Genomic DNA, 18,348 nt, shown 5'->3' with positions numbered 1-18,348 from the left:
AATTTTTAAGCATTCTTTGCATGGAAATGACAGATCTCTTTTGAAGTCCCTGCTGAATGTCTTTTTCCAATCTTTGTATCACAGTACCCTGAATTGAACCATAGCATATAAATCATATACTCGTTTTTCACCAAATTACAACTTTAGTCACTTTGAAAAGATTTTGTTAAAGATTCTGTTCTATCATTTATCAAACTTCTATATGTGGAATTCTCATTCTCTTCAGAAAAGGAACCTTTTCACAAACTACTGATATAGAATATTTTAAATGACTCTGCCATACCAGGATATTATAAATTATATTTCTATAAAATATATATTTTTTTGTTTTTATATTTTTTTTTATTTTATATATTTTGCTTAATCAGGAGTTAACTAAATGGCAGATCTACAAGCATGCTAGATTAGATAGATAAGTGTTTCTTTCCAGCTATTTTATATTGTGACCACAGTGGAGCTACTTGTTGTTTGGTCCATCCCATTCTCTTCTAACCTTAGAAACCACTATGTAGTTCATAGCTGCATGACCCAACTAATATCTCCTGAGAGCAAAAATGCCAGCGTGCCAAGAATTCAAAGTTTTAGCAAGAAATTTTTCAAGAGGGGAAAATGAATATTTCTGAGAGTGTCTATGAACCACAGAATTCGCTAACACCACCAGCAATGTTGGTTCTATAAGCAAGGCGATAAGGGTAAAAGCAAAAGGGAAGATGACTGACCTACTATGTACAAGGTCATAAATATTATGTTCTATAACTACTGAGCCACAGTAGTTGTGTGTGTGTGGTGGTGGTGGGTATTAAGGAGAATCTGATTGTAGAACCTGAACTGTGTCTCTCCCTCTCAGTCTTGGTTTGCTTATAGTGGAACAAGATAAAATGCACAAGCTATAAGGGCTCCCTTATCTTTTTTTTTTTAGTCAGTGGGATGGGTAACATTGGAGGGATGTGAGGCAGGTGTCATGAGAAGAGGTCAACAGTAATAATTGACACCGATTGTTCTGATCCCAATTTGACAGAGAAGGAAAAATGTTTTTCGGTGCCTTTGGAAACTATTTGCTAGGATGTTAGTTATCTGTGTGTGTGTCAGCTACAAGAAAATGAATCACCCTAGTTTTAAACTCACAAGTAATGAAAACTTCTATTTCTAGAAATTCCAGAATATGCTTCTAGATAAATTATTAATCTCTGCCTATGTGTAAAGTGGTCCATTTATTTTAGCCTCAACCTGTGAGACACTCCAAATAACCCTCAGCCATATGAATTATGATCTTACCAAGCATGATACACTCATCTGACTCTCTTCAATTTTCTCTCCTTGGTATATTTAGTTAGCACAGTGTATAAATGTGATCTGAACACTCATTCTTCTTGAGCAGGATCAGCTTTGATTTTTTTTCCAGGACCACAACATGCTTATTTAGCACTATCCTGATGTGTTTCTTGGTGATGAGAGAAACTGTGACCACCTTCCTAATCCATCACCATAAAATCATTTTAAATATGAGTTCCTGACTTGGCCCAACTTTATAGAGGAAACTACTTGTTTATAGTAAAACTGAGGGTTTCTTTTCTGGGTTTGCTTCCATGAAAATATTGGTTCTTAGGGGCATAAGAATTGACTTGTGGCCCTCTCTGAGACTGCTCTATTGTTTTCCATCTGCAAATCTGTTTCTGGTTTACTTAGAAATGTTTTCCCCCTAACAGTAGGAGATACATTAGTTCTTAAAGGTAATCTTCCACTATACTTTGCGTTCTAAATTGATGACCTAAAATGGAATGGAATAAATTAGCTTCAGAAGTATCACTTAGAATTTAGCACCAAATTCCCTGAACCACAGGTAAAGTCAATATTTAATAGGTACAGTAAGAGATATTTTTGGTGGTGGTTACTCTGAGTTGAGCCACACTCAGTGGTGCTCAGGAGCTGATCTTAGCTCTACATTTAGAGGTCACTCCTGACAGTGTCTTATGTTCACTACATATACAGTGATCAAGATGGAACTGGGATTGGCTACATGCAAAGCAAGCACATTAACCCCTTGACTATCATATTTCTAGCTCCAAGAAACCTGTCTTGAAGTTAACGTCCATATGTTCCTTTTTTTGTTCGTTTTGGGTGTTATACCCAGCTGTGCTCAGGGCTTACTCTTGACTCTGTGCTCATTGATCACCCATGACAGTGGGGTTTGGGGAATCATAGGCAGAAATGAGGATCAAACCACTGGGGCAAAGGCATGGCAACATCCTATTTTTCCATTGCATGTTCCTATTTAAAGTCCAGAGTGCCAAAGCTTTCAAGTCTCATTTACACATGATAAATAGAAGGAAATTTCCATTTAAGAAAAGGCTTTTTTAATGAAGGCATTATTGGTACTTTATTCACTCATTGTGCAAATTGATGTTGAAAGATGAGTCTAGGCATAATCTAGAAAATTAGGACTAACTTTCTGTCCTCAAGAAGCTTGTATTTTAGTAAATACAGACAATAAAAGTAACATATCAGATGACAAGTGTAAGGAAGGACAAAGCAGGGTGAGGAGGATAAGAAGTGCAAAAATGGGGCCCGGAGAGAGAGCACAGCGGCGTTTGCCTTGCAAGCAGCCCATCCAGGACCAAAGGTGGTTGGTTCGAATCCCGGTGTCCCAGAGGGTCCCCGTGCCTGCCAGGAGCTATTTCTGAGCAGACAGCCAGGAGTAACTCCTGAGCACCGCTGGGTGTGACCCAAAAACCGAAAAAAAAAAAAAAAAAGAAGTGCAAAAATGAAGGGGTTATTTCTCAATAGATAGCTAGTGATGGTCTCATACATTGAGAGTTAAGCAGATACCTGGTTAAAGTGAGGAGTAAGCCATAGGAGGAGCTTTCCAAATCAAGGAATAAGGATGTGCAAATATGCTTGCCAGATTTAGGAAACATTAAGTAGACACTAAAGATGTTTTTGAAAGAACAAGAAGGATGTGATGATATAAAATGAAATCAGAGTCATGCCTGTGGATTTTATCTTGCATTTCTTATATCCAGTGCAAAGGATTAAACTTTGTTTGAGGTGGGAAGTCTTTGAGACTTAGTAGATAAAAATTGACAGCATTCTGACACATCTTCTATGAATACACATGCTGATTGTTTATAAAACAGATTGGAAGGGACAAAACAAAATCAGAGAAGACAGGATGATATTGAACTGTTATGCAAGAATTAAAGGAGATTGGACCAGCTGCATAATCGTGGAAGGAGAGAAAAGTTGGTAAGAAATGGATACTTCCCTAGAGAATCCAGAGGGAAAATGATCCTAATGATATCTGGTTTTCAAACATTGAAATTTGAATTCAATTTCAATGTTGAACTTCTAGCTTCCAAAAACTGAAGAGGAAATATCTATTGCTTTAAACAATCACATTCATGGTAATAAAGCAACCTTGGTAGAACAAAACATAGGTAAATCAATCTGGGCACTGAATGTACAAGCTGAATGCAAGGCCCACTGATAATAAAAATAAATGTAGTTTATATAGACTAGTAGGAGTGAAAAGCTATGTAGAGTTGCTACCATAAAGAAATGTAAAGAGACATAGATACAATTAGGCTGGACATCACTCTGCCAGTAGAGAGCCAGAAAATGGGGTTCTCGCTGGGTAAAGCAGAGAACAAGGGACAAGTTTTATTGTTCTTTTATCTAGATAATCGAGATTTTAGCATGTTTATATGTTGTTAAAATTCTGCCTATTAAGAAGAGATAAACGATTGTGTAGGAAAACATGAGGAAAAAATATAGATCAAGTGTTTGGTAGGAAATAGAAAATGAGGTCCAGTGCTGAAAGAAAGGGGCTTGTTATTTATAAATTGCACTTTTTGTTGTCATGAGAGAAGACAAGGCAGAGTATGTGATTATAGAAGTGCATCATGTACGTAAGTTAATGGAGGTAATAATGAGAAAATATGGCCATTTCCTAGAGGGTTTTGTTATTAGAGATTAAAAATAATATTATTAGCTAAGACTGAGCATGGGAAATAAAGAGGGGTTAAAGGATTGAGGGGAGAGCAAAATATATAAAAATAGTTGTTGAAGAAAAGAGGGAGGAAATATAGAGAACATTGGAGACCCACTTGCAGTTAGTCTGTTAATTTTTGGTTGTGTTTATTTGAGGAAAAAAAAAATCTAGCTGCTGAGTAGCAAACAGTTAAGAGCCTGATTCAGTCAAAGGTGATTCCAAACGTGGGTATATCATCAGTTGGTATGTTTGAGGAAAGAGGATAGAATTGTTGCACATTTAGAGGGAGTGGACAACACCTAGAAAGATAGTACAGGCGGCAAGATGCTTTCCTAGAATACAGTAACCCAGTTCACTCCCTAAGATGGTTCCCCAAGTACTGCCAAGAGTGATCCCTGAACTGAGTCAGGAATTTAAAACGGAGCATTTTGGGTAAGTCTCAAGCTCCTACCACACCTTCCTTCCAATAAATAAAAATAAAGGAAATGGTCACAGGACTTAAATGTAGTTTCAGTCTAATGAGGTACCAGGTGAGTCCAGGAAGGTTTTTGAGGGAAAGTGAAAGATGAAATCAATAGATTAAATTCTTGAATTAGATTCAGGGCATAGTGAGAGTATAGGAAATGGACATAAGGAAATGGAAAGCTTTAAATTCTTTTTCAACTCAGTGGGGTTTCTTTGGGCTTTTCTCATGAACAGTTAACAAAAGTAATAAGGAGGAAACAAGCAATCATCTTTTTTCTTTCATTTTAGGGGGTGTGTGTGCACAGCCCAGAAGTGTTAAGTGGCTTGTTCTTAGTCACTCAGCATTGTTGCATCCTAAATCCACACCCTTAGCCTCAGAATTCAGTGAGGCTAGATCCATCCATCTTCCCTTATCAAATTCCATTCTATGCCTAAGGTACTGTAACTCTCAGCTCATTCAGCAGCCACAGAACTGTTACTGGATCCTTCTTTTCACATTTCCATTACAAGACACTCCATTTATAAAACAGACATTCTCTACAATATTTCTGGAAGATATAGTTACCTATATTTCTCTCCAAATAACATGAATCCTATTTTATTAACTGCATACATCTGCTTGGCAAATATTTAGTCAACAGTCAAGTAACCGTTGTAGTCAAATTCACTGGTTGTTACCTTCTTTGCATAAATTATAAAAAGAAGACAATTCTATTTTGCGGGGGCGTGGTTTGGGGCCACAACTGGTAGCAGTATTGCTCAGGGGTTACTCCTAGCTCTGTGCACAGAAATCGCTCCTGGAAGGCTCAGGGGACCATGTGGGATACCAGGAATCGAATCAGGGTCAGTGCCAGGTTGGCTGCATGCAAGGCAAATGCCCTACTGTTGTGCTATCTCTCCGGCCCTAGGAAAAAGACCATTCTTAAGGTGTGCGTGGCATAAACCAACAAAAGAACTAATTTTTTTTTTGTTTTGGGCTGCACTCTTCCATGCTCAGGGATCACTTCTGGTGGACTTGGGGAACCATAGGGGTGTAAGGGATCTAACTTGGGTTTTCTGTGTACAAGGCAAGTGCCATACTGCTTTACTATTACTGCAACTCCAAAAAAGACCTATTTTATACACAGCTTATTCCTCAAAAAGAAAATTATTTGCCCACATCTGGGGAAGTTCTCAATTTCAGTCCACGAGGATGATCAAAATTGGACCAAGTATATTCAGTAGAGCACAATGACTATTCTGAGCTCCATACACATGGAAGTAATTTCTAAATCTGTGTCAGGAATGATTAAAGAATATTACTCTATGGCTATAAAGAAAGCCTTTTTTTTGAGTAAATGCTTCTTAAGTGTCACAACTGTCCAGATCCTGCCACAGTGTGAAATTGATTTAATTTCATTAATTCTATCTTATATAAAGTGAGGTCAGTTAAATCTCAATTTATGCTTTGGGGAAACTTTTCTAGGTGCCTGGAGTAGAGTCTCAAATGTGCTTGTTCAATGAAGGAAGCACACTACAAAAGGATGAATCTTAATAGAAAGTGTAGGCTTACCTTGACAAACTTTACTTAAAATAGGAAAAAAACACTACCTCTTAAGATATTTCAAATCAGTCAATTCTTTTGCCCTTAAGAGCAGACTGGCCATTCCACATAGATGTAATTCTCCATTCCACTTTACTCCAAGGTATTTGGAGTCTGTGTTGGTAATAGTTTTCATCTTGCTTAGTGGCAAACTAAAAGAAAGGCTTATTTTGCCCTTTATTTTTAATTATTTATGTGTATTCTCTATGTATTAAAATCAAAGAGATACTGACATACCCATTTATTGATTAAAATTTTTCAAATGGCTATATTCCCAATTAGAGGGCTCTTTGAGAATGTGATAGTAAATGTGCTACTTGAAGAGTTAGAGCCTTTATTTTGGTTCAATCCTTGATAACACAAAGCCTCCAAAACTTTACTAACCTATATTATATCTATATCTATATCCGTAGATATATAGGTATATATATATATATATTGGTATATATATATATATTGGTATATATATATATATATATTGGTATATAGCCCTAAAAACCTCACAAATATCAATGGGTCTTCTCTAGAGGCCCCCAAACACCACTGGAGTGACCTTGTTGGTCCCCAATATCACAAGACTTAAGCAGCACCACATCCTCAGGTCTAGCATTCAACCTATAGCCCAGTTGGCTGAATATCTAGAAGTAGTCCCTGGATCCTTTGAGTACTTCTTGGAAGTCCAAAATATAAAAATGAGGCAAAATTACTGTAGTGGTCAGGAAATGGCTCCCTAGCTAAAGCATTGGCCTTGCAAGTAGGAGTCCATAAATGTGATCACTGGAGCCATGCACAGAGTGTGGTCCAGGCAGTTCTTAGACCTGGCACTGCAAGAGCTTTCTTTCTACATTGCACCTATACATGTATATACAGGAGCCACAGTGGATGGGTGTGGCAACAGGCAAACACTGTAATTAAAGAGATGCATGAGCTTCGTGGCCAGGTGTTGAGATGTTTGACATGCATTATGTTATGTGTAAGCATCACATAGTGATCCCCTCCTCCCCCATCATTGCAACTTCAGCAGAGGAAAGGGAAGAAGAATAGCATAAAGCTATTCTCTTGAGAATGTGGAATAGCAGAGTGGGGGTGGGGGTGGAGAAGAAATCTTGCAGCAAAGAGAAAAAGAAAGATTTTAGGTCAGTCCATACTCAGGCTCCTGGAAATGATGATGTCTAGTAATATCAAGTAAATATTACCTACTCATCTTGACAGGACAGCAAAAATGAAGTATTACAAGTTGGGGGAGATACTTGAAAAGTTCCTTTGAGAATTAACTTGTTTATCATTGGGAAGATTATAAGAGACTTTTGTCTGAATCTCATTTTTTCAGTTTTTTAATCATGGTATAATGTAAGGAAAAAAATGTTTCAGAACCTGAACTGGGGGGCAAGGAGGGGCAGGGAGGAGGGATGTGAAATGAGTTTGTGCATGAGTCTGATATGTGTGTGTGTGTGTGTGTGTGAGAGAGAGAGAGAGAGAGAGAGATAGAGAGAGAGAGAGAGAGAGAGAGAGAGAGAGAGAGAGAGAGAGAGAAGAGACAGGCTTGTATTGTGCATTTTCTGGGCTGTGTTCTCCAAGGGAAATACTGTCTGAGGCATGCTTTCGGGATGCTTAAGCTGTGCAGAAGCAGCCATGGCTACAGAGGCACATTCAGCAGCCAATGTTTAAATTGTCAAACAGTGCTTGCAGGGCTTTGCAGCTAGATAATGTGATAGGTGGGTTCTAGGTTGCCCAAACCAACCCAGGAATATTTGATGGGTTTCTTAAAGATCTCTTCCATTTTGAGGATAGTGAGGGAGTAATAAGAGGGAAGAAGCTGCACCAGTCTCCAGCCTTGTCTTATGCCCCAAGAATGCAGGAGATACTTAAAGATCAGATGAGATAGTGTGATATTTGCTTGAGGAAACATATTCTGTAGGCCCATTTGCAACCAAGGAAAGTAAGTATAATCGATCTGAATCCACTAGTGTCTGTTAGTAGGCACCTCAGGTGATATCACGGATCTATAAACCAAGTAACAAACATTATTGAGAATCTATGTTTATGAAGCTTAGTGCTAGGAGTGTTATGGAATACTTTTATAATTTTTCAAGTATTTATTGAGCACATACTGTGTAACAAAATTTTTTTCTTAGTTTATGTTAAATAATAAGAAAAAGGCTTGTGATAAGTTAATTCAGTAGCTTCAGATTATTACAATAGAATGAAGGAAATAAAGTGATATACTGGAGAATGGCAGGGTTAGCTGGAGATACTTTCTAATGCAATTAAAGGGAGACTTAGCATTTGCACATTAGCCCTAGGAAAAAACAGAGGCCTGGAACGCACTGTCCAGGAGCCCAGAGGCTGTGGAGCCTTGTAAACAGGAGAATCAGCATGAGCAGGCCCCTGGGTAAAACCTAGCTTGACCTGTTTTACAAGTGAAAACAGGCAAACCTCAAGCAATTTTGAAGAAAAAATGGCAAGTTTAATAAATATCTATGGGAGATATAGCTAGACAAAATTATATTTAATAATACCATTCACTGTGTTCATTTTTAAAGCCAGAAAAAATGGCTGAACTTATGCTAGCACCAGTTCCTGCGCTGTGGGCTTCAGGAGGTTGTCATTGGAAGAGTTTTGAACTGTAGAAGGCAGATGTATTGGATTAGATGAGATAGATTAGGTAGGTAGGTATGTGGTAGGTAGGTAAGTAGGTAGGTGGTAGGTGGGTAGGTAGGTAGGTAGGTGGTAGGTAGATGGTAGGTAGGTAGGTAGATAGGTAGGTAGGTAGGTAGGTAGGTAGGTAGGTAGGTAGGTAGGTAGGTAGGTAGGTAGGTAGGTAGGTAGGTAGGTAAGTAGGTAAATAGGTAGGTAGGTAGGTAGGTGTATAGGTGGGTAGTTGGTTAGGTGGATAGGTGGGTGGGTGGGTTCTAGGCTGCCCAAACCAACCCAGGTATATTTGATAGGTTTCTTAAGGATCTCTTCCATTTTGAGGATAGTGAGGAAGTCATAAGTGGGAAGAAGGTGCACCAATTTCTTGTGCACCACAAGTTGGGAATTTCACAATTGGATGTAAAGATGCATTCACTCTTCCCCTACCCCAATCAGTATTGCCTTTGGATTATTTATTGAGTTATTATTTATTGTTTAATTTATACTTAGTAGTCATAATTCGTCATGCCACTGATTTTTTTCCTTTGCTTTCCTTAGTTCAATTTCTTTTCCATGTTCCTTAAGGTGGATGAGGATGAGGGATGATGTGTGTATCATGTTCCAAGGTCATAGTGCTCGGTAATTGGTGCTCAATAAATGGTTTCAGCCTTCTTCTCTATCCACATGTTACCCTTCTATAGTGTCCTATGTACAACACACGTCCATAAATATTGGACCCTGGAGTTCAGTCTTAAACTTGTTATTATCTCTTTTAGGTTGAGTTACTGGAGACCAAGAAAATGCAGTGGGTTTTTTTTTCCTCCTCAACAAAACAGTCAGGTCAGCATGAATCGAGATCTGATTTTAACTATACTACTACATGTTTTTCTACTCTTGTTCCGCCTGTCATTTACTCAGCAGAAATACCCCAGCAACAGAATGGTAAAAAAAAAAAAAAAAAAAGTAAAAAGTAAAAGGAGGGAGGAGTTGAAATTTTTACTGAGGGCCTCAGTTAGAAGTTCATGAGCTTTGGCTTCAAGGGCTCTTCAAGCAGTGGGAAGGAGACTCAGGTTGAATTTCCCTAACTCCAGCAGCCTTTGCAAGCCACAGAGAATTTATAGCTGAAGCTGTGGTTTGGCTTTTAGGAAATTAATTAACCAACAGATAATCTCCTTTGTGGAGGCCATTGCCTGGCCTATCCCCTGGCCTGCCACTGTGGAGTATTAAGCATCAGTACGTGTAGCAGAGCCATTCTTCTATGGAAACAAACTCATTATTTCTCTTTTGTTGGAATCCTACTGGGTCTCAGTCTAGGCTTTCATATTAAAAAAAAAAAAGCAAGCAAGAAAAGGAAAATCTGACATATGTTATACTAAATACAATTTTCCCCCTTGGAGTGAACAAAGCTCCTCTAACATCTGAGAATGGCAGATGATACAAGCTTTCACCTCCTTCAAAGCTCAGATAAGAATGAAAAACTAATGTATCTTTTTTTAAGGTATGTCGTGGTTCTATTCATTCCTATTTCATTTTACAAAGTCCCGTGAAATCTGCGTCTCTGTGTCCATTTTTTCAAGGGTTGTTTGTTGTCAGGGCTGTGAAAAAGCATGCCAACCAATGATGGTGTCTGAGAGGAAGGCAGCCTCTTAGAGAGCTGTTTTTTAGAAAACAGGCATTTACCTGGAAGAAAAGAACACTGTCCTTCCCAATGGATTCTGGCACTCAAGTGAGAAAAGGAAGCCCTGCTATGTCTTATTCTTCACCTTCAAGGTGGAGCAAGCCCCCAATGCTAATGTAGGGAGCATCATAGGAAATTTTGTGTATTCCATTTGGTAAGTGTCACCATCCCAGTGGGGAAAGATAATTGAATTTTAAGTTGCTCCCTTGTTCATTTTCTTCCCTGCTGGCCCTATAGCACTTTTTGTTGCATACAGCTTCCACATTAGTCATCATTCACAATCGTTTTTCCCTGCTAGCAACAAACATCATAAAATTGCTATTAGGTTAGTAAAAATGGTCTAGACATGTACTATCTCTTCAGAATAGGATCAGTTTGCTGTCTTTAAAATGTGACTTTGAGAGAGGCTGAAAGAAAAATCCTTCCCTGGCGAAGACTGCTTCAGAAACACACCCACCTCTTCAGTGTTCTGGCTTAACCTAAGCCTCAGTTTCCTGCAACTGGTGCTCATTTCCCAAGAGTTCTCGTAAGGAATAAATATGGATGCTTTAAAGTACTTGGCCCAATTCCTGACACTTGTCAAGGTCTTGGTGTATTAAGCGAATATTCATTTTTAGTATGATGCCTGATCCTCTAGTAAAAAAATAATAAATTAAAAAACAAAATACATTAGGGGTTCATTGAATCAAATTCCCAGAAATGAGAAGCACTAAAAGATGGGAGGGCAAAACCAGGTAGAAGGCAGAAGGTGCTTGGAAGGCTACTGATTTTTTTTTGTTTATGAATCCATCCTACACCTGAGTCAGCATTGTATTGTCTAGTATTCTGCATTCTGAGAGGCCTATGGGGAGGGCAGTCTGTCCGGTAACTATCCTTACGCCCTCTGTGGCTCCCTTTCCACTTCTTTCTTCAAATACCCAAGAGTGACAGTGATAGGATCCCTATCACCAATCTCTTCCCTGCCCAAGTTCAAATGGACATACCATCTCCACACTCTCCCTGATGCCTCTGCTTCTTGCCTTTCCCTTACTGTTCATCTCGAACCTCACTCTGCAAAAAAGACAAGTGAGGAAACCAGGACATTATGACACCCCAAAAATCGCCTTTGTGACATCTTCAATTATTGAAATCCAGCAATGGCAAAGAGTGAGATTGTTAAGCAGATTTCATGATACCCTGGAGCTTATTAGGTTGAAGGAGAAGCCATAAGCTTCACAGATACGATTTCCCTTAAGTTTTTAACATCTATAATGACAGAACTAAGAAATGAGTGTTTGCTAGCTATAGATTGGAATGTGCTAATTTGATAAGTTATCGTCAAATGGCATACTGGTCATAGTGATGCCTGACAATAACAGATCCTGAAATCTGCCTGTTTTACATTTAGCTTTGGATTCACATTGTGACCACTATTCATATATTCATTAATGTTCTGACTCTGAAAGTCTTTCACAAGAATGGGTGTCAACTGTAAATTTATATTTACATTATACTTGCTGCTGTGAAATGAATCAGAGTAGGAATTACCCCAAAAAAGAAGCTATACAATGACCAGCACAACCTAAAGGGATTGTGATATGAATAGGTAATAGAAACATTTATCCAGGTGACTCATTGCCCAAAAACTAAAAGTCCCTGATTTGAAATATTTTTTAAATGAGTTTAGTTCTTTAAAATCAACCAAGTAACCCATCACCAATGATATTGCTTACTGACAATGAGAATAGTCGATTTTCCATTAGGTGACTGAGAAACCAGAAATCTAATTTGCTTCCGAGACAAGAAGTTGTTTGTTTTATTGTCAATGTATTCTGTAAATATACAAAACAATCATTTCAAGCCCCCCTTAGCCATCTACTATACAAATCAAAACAGAGTTCTGAGGAGCACACAGTTATAATTAAAATGAAAGGCCAGAGGGAAGTCGGCTCTGTGCCATAGTTAAAAAAACACCGTTAGATTCTGAAAGAACGACGCCTCTGCAATTAACCTTCTCTCTAAGGCAGAGATCCCATTATCAACGCATTTATTTATCTTTGTGCCACAGAAATAAGGGGTTGTGTGTTTACTCCCCAAGCCCAAATGACAAGAAAATGTATGGTTTCTTAACAGAAAAGTTCCTCCTGAAAGAAATTAAAATGCTGGGTATATTTTTAGAAAAAGAAAACACATTTAATGGTTATTATTCCATAACAGGCCTAGCTCTCATGTTCCTTGGGGAGGAGGGGGGTACCAATTGAAAATAATAAAATGCCTTGTGTATTATTCTTGGGTTTGGAATTCAGGTGGGATAATTAGAGCATTCTTGCAAAGTTCTACCAATCTCTCATATACAGCACTGTAATTGTTCGGGGAGCAGGGAGATAGGAGTTGTCATTTGTATTCTATATACTCACTGGCAAGCATGACCCAACATAATCTCATTCCACTTGTATTTTTTCAAGAGATTGTGTTCTCTTCTAAATGAACCATATAAACATAAAGTGTAAAAATGCTATCATAATTATAACTACTTAACATTTAACATCACTGGAAAGGTAATAGAGATCAAGTAAGTATATTAAAAGCCCAGTTAGGGGAACCTTTCTTTATGGGGTATTTTCTTTGAGCAGATTTTTCATGCATGGCTTAAACGTATTTTGCTTTTGGTTTGGGCTTGTTTTTTTTCCATTGTACCAAACCTCTGAGCGGTCTCTGAGCTTTTGAGTAGAAGAGGGGCTGGTATATAAAAATGTTTCATTTTCCATGTAATTCCACCAATTAGGTAGAAACTATTTCTTTTGCTTGTTTTTTGGTTTTGTTTTGGGGCTACACCCGGTGGTGCTCAGAGCTTACTCCTGGTTCAATGATCTTTATTAGCAAGACTCAAGCATATGATATGCTGGTGATTATACATGGGTGTGCCAGCAGGGCAAGTGTTCTAGCCTCTATACTATCTCTTTTGCCCCCAGAAAATTATTTCTTAAGAAGGATGGAAGTTATTTGCATATACTAGTCATTAAAATAGCTAAATAGATAAAATACAGTTCTGTTAGAAAGGTCATACAGATCTTTACAAAAGATCACATAGAAACAATATGAAGCTTACCACAAGGAGTGGTAAGTTCAGTTAGAGAAATAACTACACTAACAACTATCATGACAATTGATAGTGAGAGAAATAGTATGCCTGTCTTGAAGATAGTCATGGGTCAGGGTAGGAAGGAGATGGGGGCATTGGTGGTGGGAAGGTTACACTGGTGAAGAGAGTGCTTTTTATAACTTAGGAGCCCAACTACAAACATGTTTGTAATTATGGTCTTAAATAAAGATATTATTTAAAAAGAATAATAAAAACGAAACTTTATAACACATACACAAAAGCAAACAGTCAAATACACTATGCTTAAAAAGGAAGGGTGATCCAGGACCTGTTTCTCTATTACTCAGATGGTTGAACACATATTTTATACGCTTGTATTATAGGTTTGATCCCAGTTCCTGGATAGTGTCCAAAACACTACTGGGGTGGGGAGTAGAGCAGTGGTAGGGCATTTGCCTTGAATGTGGCTGACATAGAATGGACTGCTGTTCAATCCCCCTGCGTCCCATATGGTCCCCCAAGCCAGGAGTGATTTCTGAGTGCATAGCCAGGAGTTACCTCTGAGTGTCACCAGGTTTGCCCCCCAAAAAAAACCACAAAACAAAACAAAACAAACAAACAAAATACTACTGAGACCAACTTCTGAGCACAGAGTTAGGAGTAAAACCTGAGAACCACCGGATGTGGCATCAAAACAAAACTATACAACAACAAACTAGAAAATAAAAAGAAGTGGTTTATCCCATTTGAGCTTCCAGATGGAATGTAGCCCTATCATCACCTTGTTTTTTGCCCAGTGAGGCCTATTTAAGACTTCTGACCACTAAAACTGTAAAATAATCAATTCTATTATTTAGGCTTCTACATTTGTAGTGATCTGTTATTATAATAGCAGTAAAAAAAAAAATACTCATGTACTTTTCTAGTTTCTTCGGGGTATTGATTGATAGCTTTTTCAGTGATTATTTCCTATGTAATGAATGAAAATAATGAATTATTTAATTAGTTCATATCAGGAATGTTAGCCATTGTCGGTAAGCCTTTAGTATTGGTGGTATAAACAAAAAACAGAAAGTGGTCACTTGGTCCACACCTGATATGGTGATTTTATAGTGTCAATCAGGGTCTAGATTCTTTCAGCTCAACCCTAGAGACTCAGATAGAGAACTATTGATAGAGCACTGTTAATATGAAAGGGATGGGTGGCAAAGTGTAAACCATTTACCTTTAAGATATTTCTACTTATATCTCACTGGCCAAAATTTAGTCATATATATATGTATATATATATATATATATATATATACACACTACACACTTTTAGATGAAAAGAGGGCTGATGAATATATGCTCAGTAATATGTGTCCCCAAAAGACCAGGGATGTGGCTCAGAAGTAGAAAGCATACCTCTCATACGTAAGGTCCTGGGTTCTATCTCCAGCCCACCCGCCACAATACACATATATAATCAACTAAAATTCTGGGTTCTTGTCGTCTGTAAGAAAGAAAAGGTTTAAGTGTTAACTTTTGATTAATTAAAAGTTTGAGTAATGAAGGAGATGAAATATTTAAAGACAAATTGTGTCTCTACCACAGATTACAAAGTTTGGATTCAGGGACAGAAAAATAGGTGGCCAGAGTCCCAAAGCTTCCTCAGGAATCTATAAGGATTTGGTAATTCTAAAATAATCTGCATTAATCTAGGAAAAGTCTAGATTGACAGAAATGGTAACTTCAAAGAATATTGTCTACAAGTTTGTAGATTGTGACTACTTCTAACTTTGAATGAATGAAAGAATCTAAATACCCCACAAGTCAAGCTGTACTCACCTTGGTCCTATAAAGGAGTTTTTGTTTTGTTTGGGGGTTTTGGTTTTTATTTTAGAGGAGGATCATATCTGGCAGTGGTCAGGGGTTATTTCTAACTCTGCACTCAGAATTACTTCTGGGGACCATACTGAATGCCAGGTACCCTTTTTGCTGTACTATCACTCTGGCCCCACAGTTTTATAAAATTTTATCTGTTTGATTGGGGGGGTTCATAATTTCCCTGAAGAGCTAAAATGATTAACCATGTTGATGAAGTCATAGTTGTTAAATATCCTTTTATTTATTTATTGGTTTTTAGATTCAATTATTTCTCCCTTGATCTTTAAGCATTATAGTTCAGAGGTCTTTGTGGCTTCAAAATTCCTTTAGTTTTCCATCCCATTTTATTGTTTCCAAACCCTTTAAGAATAAGTTGCAGGAACAGTTAATTGCCTTGTAAATGCTTTGAGGGTAGCTTTTCTCCCCCCTCCCGGTTTTCTTTATAAAATACTGTCTATGAAGAAACCTCTTTACAGAGACTTAACATAACTTTTTGTTTTGTCAATGTCAAGAAATAAGAAAAGAATATTATAAGTGACTTCTTTTGCTCTTTTGTAACTAAAACATTTTTTATTTTTAGTAAATAAGTATCTATGTTTAGAAGTTATATTGGTTTCTTTTCTTTTTCCAGTTGTTCTATGTGTCCTCTATACTTTTTGAGATGTTAATCTGATCCTCCTTCATCTCTAGATAAAATGATTCCCTAAAGCTAGCATAAGTCATGATTTTTCATATAAAGGCTTTAGAATAAGATTTAGCCAGTGTGACTAAAGCAACATTTTGATGCTTCTCATTTCTTATGTCATGCACTTTCCGAAGTTACAGCTTTTAAGCATTGTTTCGTTATTGTATGGTTGTGACTTCGGGGATGTGTTTACAGAGATGGTCCAGAAGTGTCATTAGAAGTACCATATGGGGCCCGGAGAGATAGCACAGCGGCGTTTGCCTTGCAAGCAGCCGATCCAGGACCAAAGGTGGTTGGTTCGAATCCCGGTGTCCCATATGGTCCCCCGTGCCTGCCAGGAGCTATTTCTGAGCAGACAGCCAGGAGTAACCCCTGAGCACTGCCGAGTGTGACCCAAAAACCAAAAACCAAAAAAAAAAAAAGAAGTACCATATGGAGTATATGCCAACTTAAAAGGGAGTGAAAATTGATTTTTTAAAAATGGAGATAATTGGCACAAAAAAGGGGTTTTTTTTTAATAATAATAATATGAGGTTGTATGTCAAAATGAAAGCATAGAAATGAAATGGGGGGCAAAGTGATAGTACAGAGGGTACAGCATTTGCTTTTCATGTGACTAATCTGGGTTTAACCCCCAGCATCACATATGGTCCCTAACCACTGCCAGAAGTGATCCCTGAGTGCAGAACCTGGAGTAAGTCCTGAGCACAGCCAGGTGTGGCCCAACCTCTCCCGCTAAACTGAAATTGGAATAACAATTTAAGGGAATGGAGACACAAATGAGAAGATACCTGGCAAAGCCACAGGCAAAGAAGCCTTAGCAGCAAAAAAAAAAAAAAAAAAATAGGACTTTACTCTCCAAATACTTATTCTCCCCTTCCGTTTTTATAAGATTAATAAGTCTGTGGTACCAGAACACTGCTAGTGAACTCATTAATGCAAATAGAAATTTAGACATGGAAGTATTTTACTTAAAATTCTAAATGGGTTTTTCTGAAGATTTTGAGCAGAGTAGATAAATGTGAATCAAGCTACAAATCAAGCCGAATGGATAAAAATAACCATTTGAAACAATAATAGATTCATGACAAGGAAGATCTACCCTACTCTTGAATCTTTGCAATACAATAGGCCAAGGCAGTTACTGTTACTAGAATGTTTCAACCCATCAAGAAAGCACTTAGTGTCTTTAGTCTTACATATTATATCACTATTTCTCCCTTTACTCACATCTGAGTTCTCTGGTTGCACTTAATATAGTGACTGACAGTAGTAATACCTGCAAATCACTGTAGTAATGTACATCAGCACCATCACAATTTGGAATCCATAAATCAAGGCAACTTTAATAGCTTGTTTTCCTAATGTAGCAGCATATTTTATTCCAACAGATTTGAATAACCAGTCCTTATTGTTCCTCCTTTAAAAAGAAAGAGGAACACGGAAGTTGTAGAGCAAACTATATCTGCTGTATATATCCGAAGCAGTAATGGATAGTGCGTGTAAATGACAAGAGAGCAAGGCCCTACTATGGCCACTCTTTTGAGATTCCCTTATAAGCGTGCACATTTGGTGGCTCCTGAATTTTCTGATGTGTTTTCCTCTTTATTTTCTCTCTTAGTGTACTGAAAAGATTCTCCCTGCTCTCCAATGGCCAGCAACAACACCGCCAGCATAGCTCAAGCAAGGAAGCTAGTAGAACAGCTGAAGATGGAAGCTAACATTGATAGGATAAAGGTGAGAACAGTATAAACCAGGGGACCCCAAACTATGGCCAATGGACCACATGTGGTGAGAGCATTTATCTGGCCCACTGGGATTTTATTTTTTTACCACAACTGCCTATTCTGCTTAGGGGCCGATTTGCCCTGGGCCATTAGAGTATGGAATGTGTGCCGCACTTTCTGACTCCCCTCCTTCTCTGTCTTTGAACTCCTGTGGGTCTATTTGGCAGGGATTCTCAAACTACCTCCCGCCAAAAGAAGGCCGTTAGTTTCCATTAAAATACTGGTAAGGGGCCGGAGAGATAACGTGGAGGTAAAGGTGTTTGCCTTGCAAGCTGAAGGACCGTGGTTCGAATCCCGGCATCCCATATGGTCCCCCAGCCTGCCAGGAGCGATTTCTAAGCATAGAGCCAGGAGTAACCCCTGAGCACTGCCAGGTGTGAACCAAAAAAAACAAAACAAAACAAAAAAATACTGGTAAGTTTGTTGATTTAACTTTACTTGTTCTTCATTTTAAATATTGTATTTGTTCCTGTTCTTTTTTTACTTCAAAATAATATATGTGCAGTTTACATAAGAATTTGTTCATAGTGTTTTTTCAAACTATAGGCTAGCCCTCCGAAGATCTGAAAGACAGTGAA

General features: G+C 38.1%; 1 protein-coding gene across 1 annotated transcript in view; it reads left to right on the top strand.

The window, feature by feature from the left end:
- GNG2 (G protein subunit gamma 2) overlaps window positions 1–18,348 on the top strand; it is a 129,699-nt gene that overhangs the window by 91,606 nt on the left and 19,745 nt on the right. The window contains exon 3 of the mRNA XM_049767656.1: window positions 17,605–17,720. Within this exon, the coding sequence (XP_049623613.1) occupies window positions 17,634–17,720 (87 nt within the window). The 5' untranslated portion in view covers window positions 17,605–17,633. The remainder of the gene's footprint in view (window positions 1–17,604; window positions 17,721–18,348) is intronic.

This window comes from Suncus etruscus, chromosome 2 (genome assembly GCF_024139225.1).
Source record: "Suncus etruscus isolate mSunEtr1 chromosome 2, mSunEtr1.pri.cur, whole genome shotgun sequence".
NCBI classification, from domain to species: Eukaryota; Metazoa; Chordata; class Mammalia; order Eulipotyphla; family Soricidae; genus Suncus; species Suncus etruscus.
This window is presented reverse-complemented; position numbering and strand designations above follow the sequence as displayed.